Here is an 18,990-nt window from a genome sequence, read left to right on the forward strand (position 1 = left end):
AATTGCAGCTATTGCAGATCCTAATATAAAAACTAATTTTATAGCAAAGATTTTTCTCCAGTTCTTTTCTGTGCCTGTTATGGGATAAAAAATATCTTTCTGACTACAGTGTGATTATACCTATGGCAAATACTGTATGGGGTGACTAGCATGGGAGGAGTGGCTGATGTGCTTTACCTCACCACATACGCACTCAGTGGAAGAAACATCATGAACAGCCACTTTACAGGGCTACATTTAGCTAAAAATAAAAACTCCAATTTGAGATTTCTACAGGGCTTTAAGTGAGTTGCTCGGCAACCTCATTCATATCAGAAGAGCTGTAACTCACACAGGCTGTGATGAAAGCCCATCCTCAAAGCTTGCAAAGCAGTGGTAACCGCTTGCTTTGATATCTCTGACTGGTTCATGTTTACAGAGTAGTTCACTGCTGAATTTCCAAAGCAAAGGAGGTCTGATTAAGTCCTTGAGACAATAAGAATTACTAAAATTCATAGATGGCTATGCATGTTCTCTACACTTTGTGTGTAGCACCTGGTATTGAAGCAGACCTGAAATTTCCTGTTGCTGAAGCATTTAAATTGTTGCAATATAAAAAGACAGTGTGAGAATACTTCATGATAGGAGGAAGCCGTGTGTATCATAGCATTACTTAATTTTATTAATCCATCTGTCTAGAATTGCTCCCTTTCCTAATGTTTTTCTTTTCTCTTTATTTTTGTTTTGCTCTTTACTTGATGAGGCACATAAAGTCTTGCTTGGGCAGTTTTATATTCTAGCTGACACAGGAATAGCATGCAACATTAATGCAGTGAAGATTGAGTATACTGGTGACGCTAAAAGTGTTAGCCTTCTTGCTATCAGAAAGTGAAGAACCATGCAGTAAATAATGCTTTATTACAGGTAATGTTTTTCTCTTACTATAGTGAAGAGCTTGAGGTACATTGCAAAACCTAGTAAAAGCAATTTATAATATAAAGGTAAAATATCAACCTTTGACACATTAGGCACTGTCATGTTTTAACCCTGGCTGGCAACCAAGCACCACGTAGCTGCTTGCTCACTCCCCCCAACCCAGAGGGATAGGGAGGAGAATCAGAAAGGAATGTAAAACTCAAGGGTTGAGGCAAGAACAATGTAATAATTCAAACAGAATAAAAAGGAAAGAACAGTAATAATAACAATAACAGATGTAATGAGGAAAAGGATAAAATCCAAAGGGAAAGGGAGAAAGGAAAACAAGTGATGCACAGTACAACTGCTCACCACCTGCTGACCGATGCCCAGCCAGTCCCTGAGCAACAATCCTCAGGCCCCAGCTAACCCACCCAGTTTCTGTACCAAGCATGATATCCCACGGTATGGAATGCCTCTTTGGCTGGTTCCGATTACCTGTCCTGGCTGTGTCCCCTCCCAATTTCTTGCGCCCCTCCAGCCCTCTGGCTGGCAGGGCCGAAGAAACTGAAAAGTCCTTGACTTAGTATAAACATCACCCAGAAACAACTAAAACCATCAGTGCCTTATCAAAATTGTCCTTACATAAAAAAAAAGCGCTGTACTAGCTACTAAGAAGAAAATTAACTGCATCCCAGCCAAAAACAGGACAGTCACTAAATTAGTCATAAAATTACCTTTTATTATTGTAGTGTCAGTATTTGTCATACTTACATGGGGGTTTGTTTCTTCAAATACTTGGAAGTACTGTGAAAGGCACAGTGCAGCAGTTCTGGATACCTGTACTACTAATTTAATATCATAGCCTCAGTAAGATCAAAGACTTGCATTAAGTGTACCCTCTCACTTTCAACAATTTTAACAATATGCAATCTTTGCAGTATGCCCTGAATGTTAACAAACCTTATGTTTTCCTTCTTGCATAACAGATTTTCTGAGGGAATTACTTGGGGTTTGCTGTTTGTTTTTTTACTATTCAGAAAGTGTGAAAATATACAACTTTGGATGTGGAGGTTGGAGCAGAATTCTAACAGAGATAGGGCTCAGCCCTGAAGGGGAAAACCTGCCTAAAATTTATTCTTTTTCACCCTTGAGAGCTGGCCTGAAAAACAGGCCAACTTTAAGCAAATGGGACTGGAGGAATATTTGTGCATTCTGTTATGTAGCACAAATAAAACTACTGCTCATTTTTACACAATGTAGTTGCTGAAATTTGACTCTAGAAGGGAGGAGGTACGAGGCTGAGTACTTTTAAAACCACAAAATAAAGCTGAAATTATACATAATTTACCTGATACAGTTTTAGTACTCTGCATAAGAGAAACAAATTTGCATTCCTGGAATGGAGTACTTGTGAAAAGATTTTGTCCCCTTAGGAGTGCTGTGACACTGGGCTTTAACTTGTTTTCCTGCTCATCTGAATGTATATGGGCTACTGTTTTTGTGTAAAAATAGAACAGGCTTTATATGTTCAGAATTTATTTCCACAGTACATGAAATCATACCATTTTCGTGGTAGTTTCTTCATAATGTTTTCTGAACAATGTCGTTGTTTGAGAAATTGGCAGGTCTCTTAATGTCTAGAATTAAGGCAGGTGGTGGGTTATAAGGCTGATAGAGCTTCCCACCAATGAAATAAACTGCTGGTTTGTTCTGGCGTGCTGTTTTTCAATAACTAGTTTCTGTTTTAAGTGCTCAGGTAGTGGAAGACACCTTAGTGATATTCTGGCCTTCATAACTGACTCAAATGACAGCACATTTAGTAAGTTTGAAGATATGGGAAGAAAAATTGGTTGATGCATCAAACAGATAAACATCATAGATCAAAATGTTCCCTCTTTCTGTCATGAAATTAGAACTGTTTATGATGGCGCTCTATTTAAGTCAACTGGTTTTGCCACTGGGAACACTGATGTTTTGATGTGTTCTGTGTGTAATTCAGATTCATGTATATCCCGTATGTTCTTAAACAGCCTATGATAACAAACAGCATTAAATTCACATTTAAGAACAAACATTTTCTAAACAAACAACAAAAAAACAAATTATAGACTTGTCAAGTTTTATACTGCCTTATGGGTTATATAAATGGGTGTATCACAGCATTCTGTGTGATACACAACCTTTAGAGGAGAAAGTCTTGGCAAGAATGCCCTGTAGAAAGACTAAGTTATCAGTGTTGCTGGAAGTAAGAGTAATTATCGGAAGGTGCTTGGTAGTTTTGCTTGTGTTCTTTCCAGCTTGCAAAATGAAGATGTACACAGAACTTTGTTTGAAAGCTGATCTGCCAAAAGAAAAAGATAAATTATCAGAACCATTTCTGTATTCCTAAACTTTAATTTAGATATGGACTTTGAGATCCTAAATGAAAGGTTCTGACATGTATAAAATATTTACAGTTCTACCTGTCTCTAACTTACCTCTTTCAAAAATTACATTAACAGCTTGATAGGTACCTTTTGTTCTGATAGCTCTTTCACTGCCAGCAGGGAAAAGCACATGGCAGAAAGGTGCTGCACTCACCAGGTCCGCAAAATTATTCAGACTATGATGACTAGTAAGTTTTAGAAAATTCTTTACAAAAGTAGTTAGTTGGTATCAATTGTTTTTAGAGACAGGGAAAACTAAAGCCTGAGAAAAATTAACCTATTCTTGAAACTTGTTCCAAATATGGTACTTCATTTATCCTCAGTAAATGAACAGAGAATCACAGGCAATAACAAAATTGCATTGTTGATAGTGATACCTCATTGCTTCCTTTTTCCACTCCATTATTCTTCAGCAATAAACACTGACTGGTCTGAGCAATGAAATACAATACAAAGGATGCAGGAAGTTAATAGAGTCTGTAAATCCATTGTTTAATAGTTTCCTTAGTTATGAAGAAATGAGGAAGAAGAAAAATCTGTGCACAGAAAAAAAAATCATGAGGTTGGCAATAATTGCATCAATTCTTGTGGAAAACATGATTTATTCCATTTCCCTCTTTCTTTTTTCTAGTCCACTGCACTCTAAAGAGCCCTCTTGCAGAGATGAATACAAGGGCTGGCTGCGACCATTTAGATTGTTTGGTCCATGGCAGAATTTGCAAGTTAACAAACTGGAGCCAGAAGGCAAATAGAAAGGCTGAATCAGTTTCTAAAAGATCACTTTAGAAAATGTCCGGGAGATATCCATGTCAGATACTGCTTAATGCCATTGGTTCTTTAAAAAAACCAAGAAATTACAGTAATTAAAGTGGAAAAAAAGAACTTGTCACTTCCTTAACTGGTTAGAAGGAAACATGAGCTGCACCAAGGTTAAAGGCTATGCTTATCCCAATACTTTGTAGTGCTTTGCCTTTCCTTAGTCAGTAATCCTGTCAGCATTGTTTATGCTTCTGTGCTGTGTTGTGGTTAACAAAGGAAAACAGATGCTTCTTGGAATGCTGTTCACTAAAATATGGCTATTTCTTTTGCTTTCTTACCTTCTATCAACATTGCAGGGAAGTGGAAATAGTATGTGAACATTACATATGTTTTTTACCTGGGTGATCATTGCTGGTGGGTTTTCATTCTTATTGTAAAAAAAAAATGCAGTTTCTGATATGATACAAGCTGTAACAATCTGATTGTTGTACATCAATAGGGGACATAAAGTCATAAAATGATCAGAGATAAAAAATCAAAATTTCAGCTGATCTGAATTGAAGACAGAACTTTTCTGTGTCAGGATGAAGTAGCTTAGTATTGTGTTTTCTTATTCTCTGTGTGTGTTTATGAAGTAGTCGCTATCATTTATGATTCACAAAATCCTGTATAAAAAGACTTAGTCAATACTGAAGTGGTTGAGCTCACACCAAGTAAATTAAACAGGAAAACAAATCCTACTTGGTGAGTATCTGAGCCTTTAAAAACCTTCTGTATGCAAATGTTTTAAGGGAGAGCAAGGGTTTCGTTGCAGAAGAATACCTATTTTTGAGTTGTAGAGACACTGATTTCAAATGTTGGCATAGGTTGATCACCTAAGTTCTGAAATCAGTTTACACTAAGGAATAGTCTTGAAAAATGTACTTGTGAGTTATATTTCCATATATATATTAGAACTTTGCCCCTTTACGTAGCACACCCATGTCTGATGCCTCTGAGATACAGAAATATTAGGAATTGTTTGGTTGTAATTTATTTTGTGCATTATATAGTATATTTATTTAAATTTGCATAAAATATGCATAACTACAGTTTGGTTGCCAGATTGTGGTCCTTGTGGGGAAAAAAAATGTTTCATTTAAATGTTTCATTCATACATGTTCCTCCTTCTATGAGAAGATGACCCACCTAGTGGATGAGGGAAAGGCTGTGGATGATGTCTACCTGGACCTTAGCAAAGCCTTTGGCACCATCTCCCACAGCATTCTCCCGGCGAACCTGGCTGCTCGCGGCTGTGATGGGTGTGCTGTATGCTGACTAAAAAGCTGGCTGGACAGCCGAGCCCAAAGAGCGGTGGTGACTGGAGTTACATCCCGCTGGTGGCCGGGCACACGTGGTGTTCCCCAGGGCTCGGTGCTGGGGCCAGTTCTGTTTATGATCTGGACAAGGGGTTCGAGGGCACCCTCAGTCAGTTTGCAGATGACACCAAGCTGGTGGGGAGTGTTGATCTGCTGGAGGGGAGGAGGCTCTGCAGAGGATTGTGGTCAGGCTGGGCTGATGGGCCAAGGCCAACTGTATGAAGTTCAGGGCTCCGTGCTGGGTCCTGCACCTGGGTCACAACAACCCCATGCAACACTACAGGCTTGGGATGGAGTGGCTGGAAAGCTGCCCGGCTGAAAAGAGCCTGGGTGTGCTGGTTGAGGGCCGGCTGAATGTGAGCCAGCGGTGTGCCCAGGTGGCCAAGGAGGCCAACAGCATCCTGGCTTGTGTCCAAAATAGTGTGGCCAACAGGACTGGGGCAGTGATCGTCCCCTTCTGCTTGGCACTGGTGGGTCTGCACCTTAAATCCTGGGTTCGGTTTTGGGCCCCTCACTTCAAGAGGGATGTTGAGGTGCTGGATGAGTCCAGACAAGGGGGATGGACCTGGGGAAGCGTCTGGAGCACAAGTCTGATGAGAAGCAGCTGATGGATCCAGGGGTGTTTAGGCTGGAGAGGAGGAGGCTCAGGGGAGGCCTTATCTGCTCTCTCCAGCTGCCTGACAGGAGGCTGCAGACAGGAGGGGGTCGGTCTCTTCTCCCACATAACAAGTGACAGGACAAGAGGAAAAAGCCTCAAGTTACACCAGGGAGGTTTAGATTGGATATTAGGAAGGTTGTCAGGCATTGGAACAGGCTGCCCAGGGAGGTGGTGGAACCACCATCCCTGGAGGTTACTTAAAAGATGTGTAGGTGTGGCACTCAGGGACGTGGTTTAGTGGTGGGCTTGGCAGTGCTGGGTTAACGGTTGGACTTGATCTCAAAGGACTTTCCCACTTAGGTGATACTATGAATTTATGATTCTATGTACACAAGACACACAATTTCCTCAGTGAACATTCCTTTCCATTTTTTTATGCTTCTTTCCTATTTCCTTTGAACTTTTTTCCCTTTTTCCATGTTAACATGCAGAAATGTTTGTGTCAGATATAGTTCTCCATTAATTAGCTGTTGGGGCAATAATCATGTTTAATTTTTTTCTAGGTAAAATCAGACTATGACCATCTTAGAGAAAGCCTTCTCAGAGTGACCAAAGAACGAGATTTGGCTCTAAAGAAAAAACACCAGCTCCAAGCCAAGCTGGAGAACTTAGAGCAGGTCCTAAAGGTATGTGTAGTGCCATAAAGTCCAACAATCCAGTGCTTCTATTCCTTGTTTAATATTCCTGATGTTGATTCAATGAGTCACGGAAGAATAAGTGCATTCCATACTAGGGGACTGAATGCCCCTATTATCTGTGATAGAACATATGGAGTACAGTAGGCTACCTGCAAGGGATCTCAAACTGTCAGAGGAGAGACATTTTTACAGATCTTTGTCTGATACTTCATAAGTAATTGGATGTAGGTTTTCACTACACAGCTATTGGATGTAAGTCAAGATGAGAAGAAATGAATGAGAAGTGACTCTGCTGATGAAGGAAATATGAACAACTGCCAAGATAGTTTACTTTTAAGAGACCTATGCCTGCCAGCTAACTTGATGCAAAATGTTATTGTGGCTTTGTGAAACAAGCTGTTGGTACCAGCTCATATTGCCTGTGCAGAATGCATCCCATTGTCAGGACAGGGTTGCAAAACCTGCTGTTGTCATTAAAGAGGTCTTATTTAGAAAGAATTAAGTGCCTGGTACGTATCTACCTTTCTTTTAACATGCTTCTAGAGAAGCTTAGTACGTTGGTGTCTAGCAGTGCTTTTTTTGTAGATACACAATTGGCTTCATGTTACCAATTTGCTGCTTCCTTTTCAACTTGGAAAAATTAAATTATGCATTTTGAATCATAAATGTATTCTTCTGTAGAGGTTTCACTGTGTAGTTGAAGATGCTTCTGTATTCCTGGTTATTGTGTGTAGTGCCAGGAGACAAACTAATTCTATGAATAGTGGAATTCACCAGATGGATCTAACAGAGCGAAGATCTAGCTGAGATGATGGGGTCACGTAAGAGTAAAATTCAGTTGGAAAATGGAATCAACCAAGAGATTATTGCTTAACCAGTTAATTCAAGGAGGCAATAATTTGTGTATGTTGAAACAAAGAGCAAAAAATGTTCTAGTGGTGGGAAGGAAACAGTGCTTTGCTAGGAAACAGCCAGATTCCTGAATCTCATTGATTAAATAAAGATGGATGTCAGTAACTTGATAATCCAAACCTGACATTTGGATCAGGAGTAGTGGAGAAGGGTCTGAAAAGTCAGTTACAGAAAATGAGCTGGTATCCAGTGTGATGAGGTAGAGGGAGCCAGTGGGAGGAAGCATATGATGTGGTAGAAAAACAAACTGGTTTGAATGGGCCACTGTTCCCAGGTTTTCTTAGTTGCAGAAAATATGGAAGTTGTAATGTGGAAAACTGCCACCAAAACATGCATTGAAGAGGGTTAAGCAACTAAGATTATTTAAAAAGCAAACAAAAAACAAAAAAAAATCCAAAACCAAACAAAAAAAGCCACAGAGAAAGAAAGAAAGAAAGAATTCATGCAGTTATACAGCTGTTTACATCAGTGGAGGAACTGCACTGCTGAGGACTACAGTGAGAATTCTTGAGAGAGAAAACACTTGTAAACATGTGTCTGCAATTCACACCATTCAGAAAAATGCAGGATGTGTTTGGTTAGAATGGAGCATTGATTCAGTGCTGAAACATTTTTGACAGACTGCCAAAGAGCTGCTTCTTTTTCATCTTCTCAGGCCCAAAGTTTTCCTTTTGTCAAAATACTGAAGTGGCTGGTAAAGGAAAGATGGATGCTCTGGGAGTAGGTGAAGATGGAAATAAATGGTCTGAGATCTTAAATGTCAAGCAAGACTTTTCTTCATAGAATGTTTTAATAATGCTAGGAGGCTTCAGCCAATGCTTGTCATAAGTAAATTGCTTTTTTAAAATTTGATTTCTTAATGACTCTGACTTGCATCAGACTCACTCTAAAAGGGGAAAAATAGTTTTGCTTTTGGGTGCGTCATAATAGATCTGGGCTGTTGGAGGTGATTATAGTGAAAATAGCTACCTATCTGTCTGAATTTTGGGAAGGAGGGATTTTATTTTTGGGTTGTTGCACTGGTAATATGTTGCTGAAACTTTATCTCAAGCTTTGTTTGATATCACTCAAGAGGTGAGGGGAAGGTTTTCCAGCTACAGACGGAAATAAAAGGTGGTTCTAAGTTACGTCCCTCTTGCTAAGCCTCTAAAGAAGTTATCAGAAGTAAGCTGACTACTCTGTAAACTGACTTTATTCCAGCGTCTTCTGGAAACATGAGCTGTTGAAATCACATACTAGGCAATGCCAAGGTTAGTTAACTGTTAGAGGTATTGTTGCGCAGTGAATTATCAGTGTCCTATTTACCAGTCAATAGGTAGTACTGATAGAATAAGGCTAGAATTATGTGCAAATAAGACATACATCTACTGGGAAAGGAAAACTAAACTGTGTAATTAAATGAAAGAGTGATACACTGTTAACTGTCTTTAGACTAATACAGCTTTCCCCAGGAATAAGTAGGGATGTTTTCTCTAGCAATGGAAGATAATTTACTTTTTCTGTTATTTCTTTCATTTTCTTCTGGGGAATGCAAAACTCTCAGTTCCACAGACATTTATCTCTAATTTGCTCTTTTACTGTAATCCATATGCTAGTGTCTACAGTAAGCAGGATCAACACCTAGAAGCTGTTTTAACAGCTACGGCTTGCCTGTGCCCATCCTGTGTGGGATTCCAGCATGACAGCTGCAGAAATTCACTTCTTCAAGGAGCACATAGTAGAAGGCTAGGAGGAAAAAAAGTCTAGAAAATAAATGAACTGTAAATTCATGGCTCATAAAACATCTGAGGATTAAACTTTGCACTTAAGTAAATTGGTATTAATTCTCATTTAATCAAATCAAAATACGAATTACTATTATCTGGACTCCTATGCTGCTAAGAAAACCCATTTTCATAAACAATTAAACTTATTCCTTGTACCATGTACAGACACTAATTTTGCTAGGCTTGTATTTTTTTTGAACACTTGAAAGTTCTCTAATGATGGACTGTGTTTTCTTTTCCTAAAACAAATTAAAAAAACATACATTCTTCTGTGGCTGTAGCAAACAGTGGACATTTCTCCACTCCTCAATTAGGTTATCTACTGACATTTGACTTAATGATTCCTCCAAATTTCTTCTGTAGAGGAGCTGAATCTGATTGACTGATTTTGCTTAACTTCTACTGCAATAATATTTTAACGGCTGTGGGAGAAACAATCTGTAAATCTCACTGTTCTGCTTAAGAACTCCTTCAAAAACTTTCCTTCACTGAAACAAAAATTGCCTGCTGGATATAGAGATCCTGGATCTTCATGTTCAGTAGTTCTGTCCCTTGAGCAGAACCCTTCTGAGCTGGCAGAGTACCTTGAACAGACTTGAAATCCTAAATCTCTTTTTTAGCACTAAACTATGCCCAAGCAGATGCAGTTAATTCTGTATTTCATGCGTGTCCTCATATACTCGGAGACTAGTAGTTTAAACAATGGTTTGCAGCTTTCCAACCATTGGAAAGTTCTGAGAAATATTTAGTCTCATTTCCCTATCAAAAGAGAAATTCAGTTTCTCCTTTGAGAAAATCAGGATTTATCAACAAAGGAGAAAGGGAAAAATGAATTGCCGAATTAGCTAACTTCTGAGAATCTTCACAGTGCCTCTTACATAGAATAGTTCCGATTTTCTGACGTGTTCAGCCAGCTTTCCCCATTCATTTCACTGTAATGGTGCCCACCCATCTGCGAGCGCAGATGGTGAGTCTTTTGATAAGAGTACTTGGGTGAGAATTAGATTTGCTCCCTATTCAGCATCACCTATGAGTTCTGTCTCATAAACCAGTCTTTAGTACTTGAAAGCCATTGGAGTTTGTTGTAGCATTAGCTAGTTGCATGTTTTAGAACTGTAAAAGTCACTGCTATAGGAAGGAATAGGTTTCGTTTTGTTCGCAGCTGTAGGTAATACAGTGCAACCACTGAAACAGTTGCATCTAGGATGGACTATTCATTGTCAAATCCCCCTGCTGCCCAATAGGAAGCTGGAAAAACAGGAACTGTTTGAGCAGGTCCTGTAAATGCTCTTTCAGGAACAGTTTATACTACACAGCTGTCTAGCTCTAGTTTGAAAGGAAACAGAGATATGCACGGTGTCCCCAGTTCATTCTCTGCTGTGTAGCAGGATTCTTGCCTTGATCTGAAAGATAGGCTGTAACAGTTCCTTCTTCACTTGTTCTTTGAAGAACAGAGCATTATTTGCCAATTGTTCTGAGATGTGAAGCCCTTACAGTATTTTTTCTATGTCCTTTAAATGTGGATTTGCTTTCTGATGTTACAGTAACATTATTAGGACCTCTAGAAAGGGTGCAAAAAGGGAAATGCAAATGTATGTGTTTAGAAAGTTCTAACCTGCCTCACATTAAGGACAGCAATAACATGGACAAATGGATTGCCACCACCTATGCAAACCATGGCAAAGTCATCATTGTGGAAGTCAGTCCTGAAGGAAGATGCAGAAAGAATTCAGCAGCTCAGGGCTTTCTCCCTGTTGTTCTTCTAGTGATCTATGCAGTCCTTCTCCACTGCCCTAACCTATTCCTCCAAGGCTTGGAGGAAGAAATCACAGCAGCTGATGTGCCAATAGGAAGCACAAAACAGATTTGCAGACATAACCAATGTGTGAGCAGAGTGGGAGGGGAAGGAATCGCTTCTGGTTTGAGGGAGATTTAATTGCTCTGCCAGGGCAGGAACAGATGCTGGGGTGAAGAGATCCTTGCTGTTTTAAATACTAAGTAGACTGTGACAATACTGAAATGACTGAGAGTACTTTTAAATTAGCTTAGATGATCAAATGGTCTTTTCTGACCTTAAAATCAGTGAACTGTAGGTCATTAAATATGTGTTTTAGGAAACAGAAAAATTAAAAGCTGGGAAGAATCACAGATCATGTATCACAGTCTGTTTCTTAATTACATTTTATAGATTCACTGTATGGTCACAGTATTAGTTATTTATAGGTTTTTGCAAAGGACTAGAAATGTTCTGTAGTAATTTTTTAAAAGTAGTAAGAACTTAACAGTATCAAAATATGCTGTGCCAAATCTGATGCAAAGCCTTGAGAGAGTGAGGTGAGACTTTTGTTCTTTTTTTGGTAATTAAAGGTTTTAATTAAAGGTGTGAGAATGACCTGACTGCCTCACCATTTCTTGAATATAAGAAATGTGCTGATGCTCTATCAGTGTCAAGTTTTACATAAGACTTGATGGAAGCTGCTGAGCTCAGTAAATGTAGGTTCATGCTAGTTTAAGTCATGAGTAATGCTAGGTAGAAAATAGGTTATGTTCATTCAGATGAGATGAGAATCAGGACCATTATTTTTGGTCATTATTAAATACTGAGAATAGATATTAACCATTAACAGATCCATTTAACATTTGTACAAAATGCACAGTTCAGAAACGTTTACAGTCAAAATACTGAATCCTCACAAAACTCCTAGAAAACAAGCCATAGTTGAGAGTCAAAACTGATGAACTGGAAAAATCTTTGATGATTTTTGTTGTTTTTAGTCAACACATCAAGTGAAAATAAATAAATGCCTAGCAGAGGCCAAATACAGTATTGGAGAGATTTCTTCTCCCTTTGCAAATGTATCCAGATTAAAAGAAGTCAGCCTCACTGTGCTGTCCCTCTTTCTTATGGGTAACACTCAGCAGAGAGCAACAGCTCACTGAAGGTTAGGAATACACTTGATAAAATTTTCTCGCGTACACAATAAGATATTTTGGGCTGTTCTCGTCAATTTTAGCCACTCATTTGTGTTCCCAAGTGTCAGTTCCTGATAGGTTTGAGTGTAATAACTCATGGTGCTGCAGATAAGACATTGTGTCTCTGCTCTGAGGATATTATGGGAGTAATATGTAATTTGGGAAATAAAAATCTTTTAATAACATTTTCAGCGGAGAAGTGATCAGAATCTATAAAGAGATCTTTCTTAACTCCCATTTATTAACCGAATGTTTGAAAGTTATAATGATACTGGGAGAAGAATACTAACCTGTAATGAAAAAGATTCCTATCTTCAAATGGTATCTTGACATTGTTCAGCTTGTGCTCTTCCCAAGAACCTTTCTCATAATGCTTTGCATCATTAGTAGCAACTGTGCTTTAAAAGTTGTTTCTGAGTACTGTATAGTCACTTTTGTCCAAATCCACCTATGTGAGTTTTGCTTTGTCTAATTTGCTATAAATAGGCAGAGATTAGCAAAGGTAAGCTATTTCTTTTGGGTTATTATTTGCAAAACAAATCACAAAACTGTATCCTAGATAAAGAGGCTTTTAGGGAATTGTCAATCTAATTATTTTCCAAGCTTTCATTTTTCATCACAATGCCATATATAAATGTGTGCCTGATGGATAAAATGGGTACTGTTCACTTGTGCATCACAGAGGCCACATTGCTGTCAATGACAAGACTTATATCTCCCAAAAGAGTTTGCTGTCAAAATGCCTGTTTAACATTGGCAATATGCCTCTTTAAGTACCGACTGAATTAAAATCCTATCCAGTTTCCTGCTTGCCTATCAGTGATACCGGATAGCTTTTATGTTGAGATGAACATCTGCATGCCTGGGAATGGCAGCATGTTTGGCTGCAGGTCGGATATGTTAAAGTCTCCTGATATTTTTCTGCTTCCTTTGATACAGCATATGCGAGAGGCTGCTGAACGGCGGCAACAGCTGGAGTTGGAGCATGAGCAAGCCTTGGCTGTTCTCAACGCCAAACAGCAAGAAATTGAACTCCTGCAGAAGGTAAGTGGAGAAAGGGTAAGTCAGGTGAAACAGCAAATTGCAGTGACAGAGCACAGGTCATGAAACAGATCTCCTGGTTTGAAGGAACTTAAACCACAGCCGCCAAACTGGTTCCCATTTTGGATTGTTCTGCATGATTGCTGATGCAGTTGTAACAAGTGGATATTTACTGTTGGATTTACATGACTGTACTAAATGATTCATAAATGTTTATGCTAGTGAAGATTAACCTGACTAGTATACGTAAGTCCTTATATTTCCCAAGAGGGAGAAAAGCAATACTAATACATGTATTTCCTTTGTATTTCCATTGCTTCCCTCTATATTGGGCTCAGGAATATTTGTGCATTCCTCAAGTGTCAGGAAGGAACCCGCTCTTAATTTTATGATATCCACAATACGGGGAATCTACCATTTCCTTGTCACTTTGCTGGAACTTAATCATTCTCATTGACGTGCTGATGTTTTGTTACGATTTATTTGGCTTCCTCTTCTAGATGCTGGCAATTCTTACTACTTTTCTCCACTAAATTAGATAAAAGTAAGTCCTTGTCAAGATACTTACACAGCACAGTTGATCTTCTTTTTCATAAATGCATTGGGTTTGTGTTGCCAGGTTTTGGTGGGGGGGGGTGTGTGCTATAGGGGTGGCTTCTGTGAGGAGCTGCTAGAAGATTCCTCTGTGTCTGATGGAGCCAAATGCCAGCTGACTGCTGGGCAAGGCCAAGCCCATCAGCAACAGTGGTAGAGCCCCTAGGGTAACATACTTAAGAAGGGGGAAAAAAAACTGCATGAGAGCCTGTAGCTGGAGAGAGGAATGAGAATAGAGGAACAGCTCTGCAGACACCCAGATCAGTGCTCGAGGACTGGAGGAGGGGCTCCAGGCACCAAGAGCAGAGATTCCCCTGCAGCCCATGATGAAGACCATGGTGAGGCAGGCTGTCCCCCGAGCCAATGGAGCCCACAGGGGAGCAGACCCCCACCCACAGCCTGGGGAGGGCCCCGCACAAGAGCAGAGGGTGCCTGAAGGGGGCTGTGACCTGTGGGCAGTCTGTGCTGGAACAGCTCCTGGCAGAACCTGTGGCCCCGTGGAGAGGAGGCAGGGCTGGGGACCCTGCGGGGACCCACACTGGAGCAGTTCGTGAAGGGCTGCACCCTGTGGGAGGGACCCACTGTGGAGTGGTTAGTGAAGAACTGCAGCCTGGGGGAAGGACCTGTGCTGGACCAGTCTGTGGAGGACTGTCTCCTGTGGGAGGGACCCACAGCAGGGAGGAGTGTGAGGAGTCCTCCCTCTGAGGAGGAAGGCGTGGCAGAGACAACATGTGATGAACTGACTACAGTTCCCATTCCCAGTCCCCCTGCACCGCTCTGGGAAGGAGGTAGAGGATTCAGGAGTGAAGCTGAGCTGGGGAAGAAGGGTGGGGTGGAGAGGCAGAGGTGTTTTAAGATTGGATTTTATTTCTCATAATCCTATGCTAATTTGATTGGTAATAGATTAAACTAATTTCCCCTAGTAGAGGCTGTTCTGCCTGTGGCAGTAATTGGTGAGTGATCTCTCACTGTCTTTATACCAACCCACAAGCCTTTTGTTGTATTCTCTCCCCTGTCCAGCTGAGGAGGAGAGTGACAGAGCGGCTTTGGTGGGCACCTGGACTCCAGCCAGGGTCAGCCCACCACAATAAACAGTTGTTTAAGTACCTCATTACCAATCTCATTCTCTGCTTCACAAATCACTTTAAGACATCTTTCATTCAGACTGCAACTTTTCAGTATTCACTGTAATATAAAAAACATGGTATTGAGTTTCAATCTTACCAAAGCTGCAATTTTGTCAATACTAATGTTTTCCATTTGCTTGACTAGATCAAAACATGGAAATAATAATGCTAATGATAATTTGGTAGAGAATTGGCGTGGAGGGACATTCTTAGCTGAATAAAAAGATGTATCTAATATAGTTTGCTTGATATAGAAAACTCTTGACCAAATAAGATCTTCCAGTTAATTTTCTTTTAGCCTTTCAGAATCTTTTTAGGCATATTTCAAAATGCCATTTCTATTTATATTCAGCTGTTATTATTTGAACGTCCACATAAATTTTGGACTTAAATTTCTTGGCAAAGCAAAGAAACCAAAGAAAGGTACAGCTTTTCATGATTATAATTTTTATTACAGTCATCTAAAAAATCCACATTACATGGGTCTTTTTGTTACAGATTGGGAACAGGAGACACATCTCTGTAATACTGTTTTCTCCAGTCATTTGTGCTAAGCTATAACGTGATAGACTTCAAGCACAAACAAGGTTGTATTGTATTTGGTATTTTACACAATGCAACTAGCTCAGCATCTGTGTAGCCAGTGATTAAATACATATTCAGTGGACCTGAAGTAGCATGGAATACATCATTTATGTTAAAAATTACTATCTAATAATAACTTACCACTGAGTTCTGCTAGAATTTTAGCTCATAATTCCTGTACTAAGATCCACCGTAACAATTAATCTGTGCATTACTTAGAAATAATTAATCCTTCTCACTGGTTTCATTCGTTAGTCTGAAATACTTCTCCAGGGACTTTGCACAGAGACTCATTTTCACCCTGAACATCTAATTATGTGATTAAGTTGCTATTGTGTATTTTGAAATTATTATTGCCTTTCATGATAAGGATCTCTGACAACTTAAATGAGCATTCTGCCCATCACATCTCTTGACAAAATCTGCATGTGATACTCATTCTAGATAACCACTCAAAAAGAAAAAGGGCGCTTTTTTTATTTTTTAACTTTTGATTTTCATCCTGTCCAGTCTCAGATTGTTTTCCATTGTATCATGTTGGGATTCCAGTTTGATTGAGATTTGTAATGCCATTATTAATGCTATAAAATAAAAATGAAGACTGAATTAGTACACTATGGGTAGAAGAGGGAAAGTATTCAAAACACTGAAACATTTTGGGAGGATGTCTGTACCTTGTCTGTTCTACCTTGTAGAGAGATGCCTAAAGAACCACAGATAGCTTGGGTAAGGGCAAAGTAGAGGAGATGAGGCCAGATTAAGTTGTTCTGTTGTAGCTTCTAGATTGCTGGTGTCCAGCATACCTCCTTTTCAACGTTATAATGCAGTGTATATTGTCAGAAGAATAATTTAAATAAATCTGTTACCTGTAATACTTTTCTTCCATCATTAAACAGGAATTGTTGGCTCACATTTCATCTAGAGCTGACCTAGCACGTATGTTGAAGTCTTTCTTCCTTTTTTTATTGCAGTCATCTAATTACTTGAAAAAGTACTGTGAAATGAAAAGAGTAACTCCAGGCAGTAACAGGATGACATTTCACAGCCTATCTTGTTACTGTCATAAAGATGTTGATGAACAACAGAAACATGTACTTCAAAACAAGTTACTGGTACAGTCTGATGCATTTGCTGTCACATTTTGATATTATAAATAAAAATTCATTGTGTTATTAATATATGTACAGACTGATCAGATTTTCAGCCTGAAAGGAAGAATATAATATTGTTCAGCAAAGTTTTGCATTGATGGGGAATCACATGGTCTTTTTCTTCAAGAAAACCTTAATACAAGACAGTTCAATGTAAAAGAGAGATAGATATTGATGCAGGTTTACTCATCTTTTATCAAGAACTCATATTCTGGGTAGATTTTATTAAACTTGTAATGATGGTTGTATAACCTGTCATCATATGCTTGCTGATGCTCCTGGAGCCAGTATTTTTATCAGGTACTAGCAAGAAGACTTGTAACTGTAATTCAGGAAGAAATATGACTGTGCTTGTAAGACAAAAGGAGGCTTTATTACCATGTGTGACTGTGAAGTGCAGTTTGTATATTATGGTTTTGGTTGCAACTTTATGGTGTGACCCAGCTTCCATCGAAACCAGTAACAGGGTAGGATAGCCCTCATAGATGAGGAAAATTAAGTTAATATAGCTGAGTCAGCGTGCATCAGGGGAGTATCTGGCCCATTAAATTAGAAAGTTTGTGGGCTGTTGCCCTCTGCTAAACTGGAAGGGTTTAGGGCTTTTCTTTGAGGAATGTGCAGAATGGGGTCTTTTGGTTACGGTAATAAGGAGCTAACAGGCAAAGCTCGTGCATCTTGCTGCTATCAGCCTGATACAATGGTTAATAAAAAGTTTGCTTATCTTGGGCAAGCTTCAATAAAGAAGATGGTGAAAACTGAAATGGAAATTAAATGTGAGGGTAACGCAAAGTGCTATTGCCTGATCAAAATTTGATAACTGAATTTCTGAGCTACATGAATACACTTTTCTGCTCTCATTGATTCCTTCTTTTCTTCTTTGACTCAGCTGATTGGACCCAAAATGTTGCACTCTTGTTTACAGACAACCTTTCTTGTGGCTGCCTTGAAGTGTTTTATGAGCTCTTTACCTAGAAGATACATACTGTTGCTGCATGTAAAGAATGAGCTTAATTTTTATGTTGCTTCCTCCTAGCTGGTATGGTAGATTTCTACAGTATGAACCTTCTGCAATGTAGAATAACAAGCTCATTTTTCAGTTTTTAAATTAAGGGTTTCAGAGATACTTCTGATGCGTTCTTGCAGTATGTTGAGCATACTTGTCTTGGTCCAAAAAAATACCAATGCTATTAAGCTTCACTGCGATTCAATCTCCTAAAAATAAGCAGTTATTTCAGTGGCTTGGAACTAAAGCACTATAATAATATTGGCGGAGCCATCCCTTCAAGACTAATTGGCTTTGGATTTGAGTATACAGTATGATACATTGGGTGGTTAAAGCACACTATGTGTGCCAGGAGTAACTGATTTTTCTCTCTCTTCTCTCTTCTTTTTACTATAAAAACAAGGCTCAGGTTGAAGCTAAGAAGGAACATGAAGGAGCAGTTCAGTTGCTAGAGGTAAGTACATACCCTTTGTGTTACCTTTTCTTGTGGAAGTTCCATTCTGAAGGTGATACAACTTTGCAGTATGATTACTTTTGAAAGTTTCAAGTAATATGTAGGCAAATAAGGTGGGTTTTTTTCTTCTTCTAATGTAATTGCATCCTTTAAAGATTGTAATTCAGTCAGCAGTGCATTAAGCTGGTCTGTTGGAAGTGATGTGTATACCTCAGTTTCTCTTTGTATAGAATGCAAATTTCGATACCATTTTTTGTAAAATACTATCAGACACATAAAAAGGAAGTGATTACATGAATTATTATAATTAAAGCTGGAAATATAACTGCAAATAGCAATTGATTAGTGAAGGTTCCTAATTAAGTGCTGTCTAGTAAACAAAGCAATGTACTAAAGAGCCAAAATTTTTAAACCTAATGAAAGAATTTGCATACTTCAAAAAACCTTCAAAGGGTGCGATAGGGAGAACACTTCATTCTTTTTATTGGAAAACTAGATCTTTTCAAGGTAGTCTGAACTGGGCATTTGAAAATCAAGTGCACCAGAAGCATATTGAAATTTTAACTTAGAAACAGAATAATTCTGTTTGGAAGTGAACTCTGGCTATCTGGTGCAACTTCCTGCTCAGAGAAGGGCCCTCTTCAAAAT

General features: G+C 39.1%; 1 protein-coding gene across 3 annotated transcripts in view; it reads left to right on the forward strand.

Annotated features, from left to right (window-relative positions):
• The window catches only part of RIMBP2 (RIMS binding protein 2), a 162,487-nt gene that overhangs the window by 92,176 nt on the left and 51,321 nt on the right, over positions 1 to 18,990 (forward strand). For all 3 annotated transcript variants that reach the window (XR_008822502.1, XM_056342805.1, XM_056342813.1), the window contains exons 6-8: positions 6,602 to 6,724; positions 13,327 to 13,431; positions 18,292 to 18,342. Coding sequence is in view for 2 of the 3 variants with exons in the window: in XM_056342805.1 (XP_056198780.1) it covers positions 6,602 to 6,724; positions 13,327 to 13,431; positions 18,292 to 18,342 (279 nt within the window). In the remaining variant the exon portion in view is untranslated. The remainder of the gene's footprint in view (positions 1 to 6,601; positions 6,725 to 13,326; positions 13,432 to 18,291; positions 18,343 to 18,990) is intronic.

This window comes from Falco biarmicus, chromosome 1 (assembly GCF_023638135.1).
Source record: "Falco biarmicus isolate bFalBia1 chromosome 1, bFalBia1.pri, whole genome shotgun sequence".
NCBI lineage: Eukaryota > Metazoa > Chordata > Aves > Falconiformes > Falconidae > Falco > Falco biarmicus.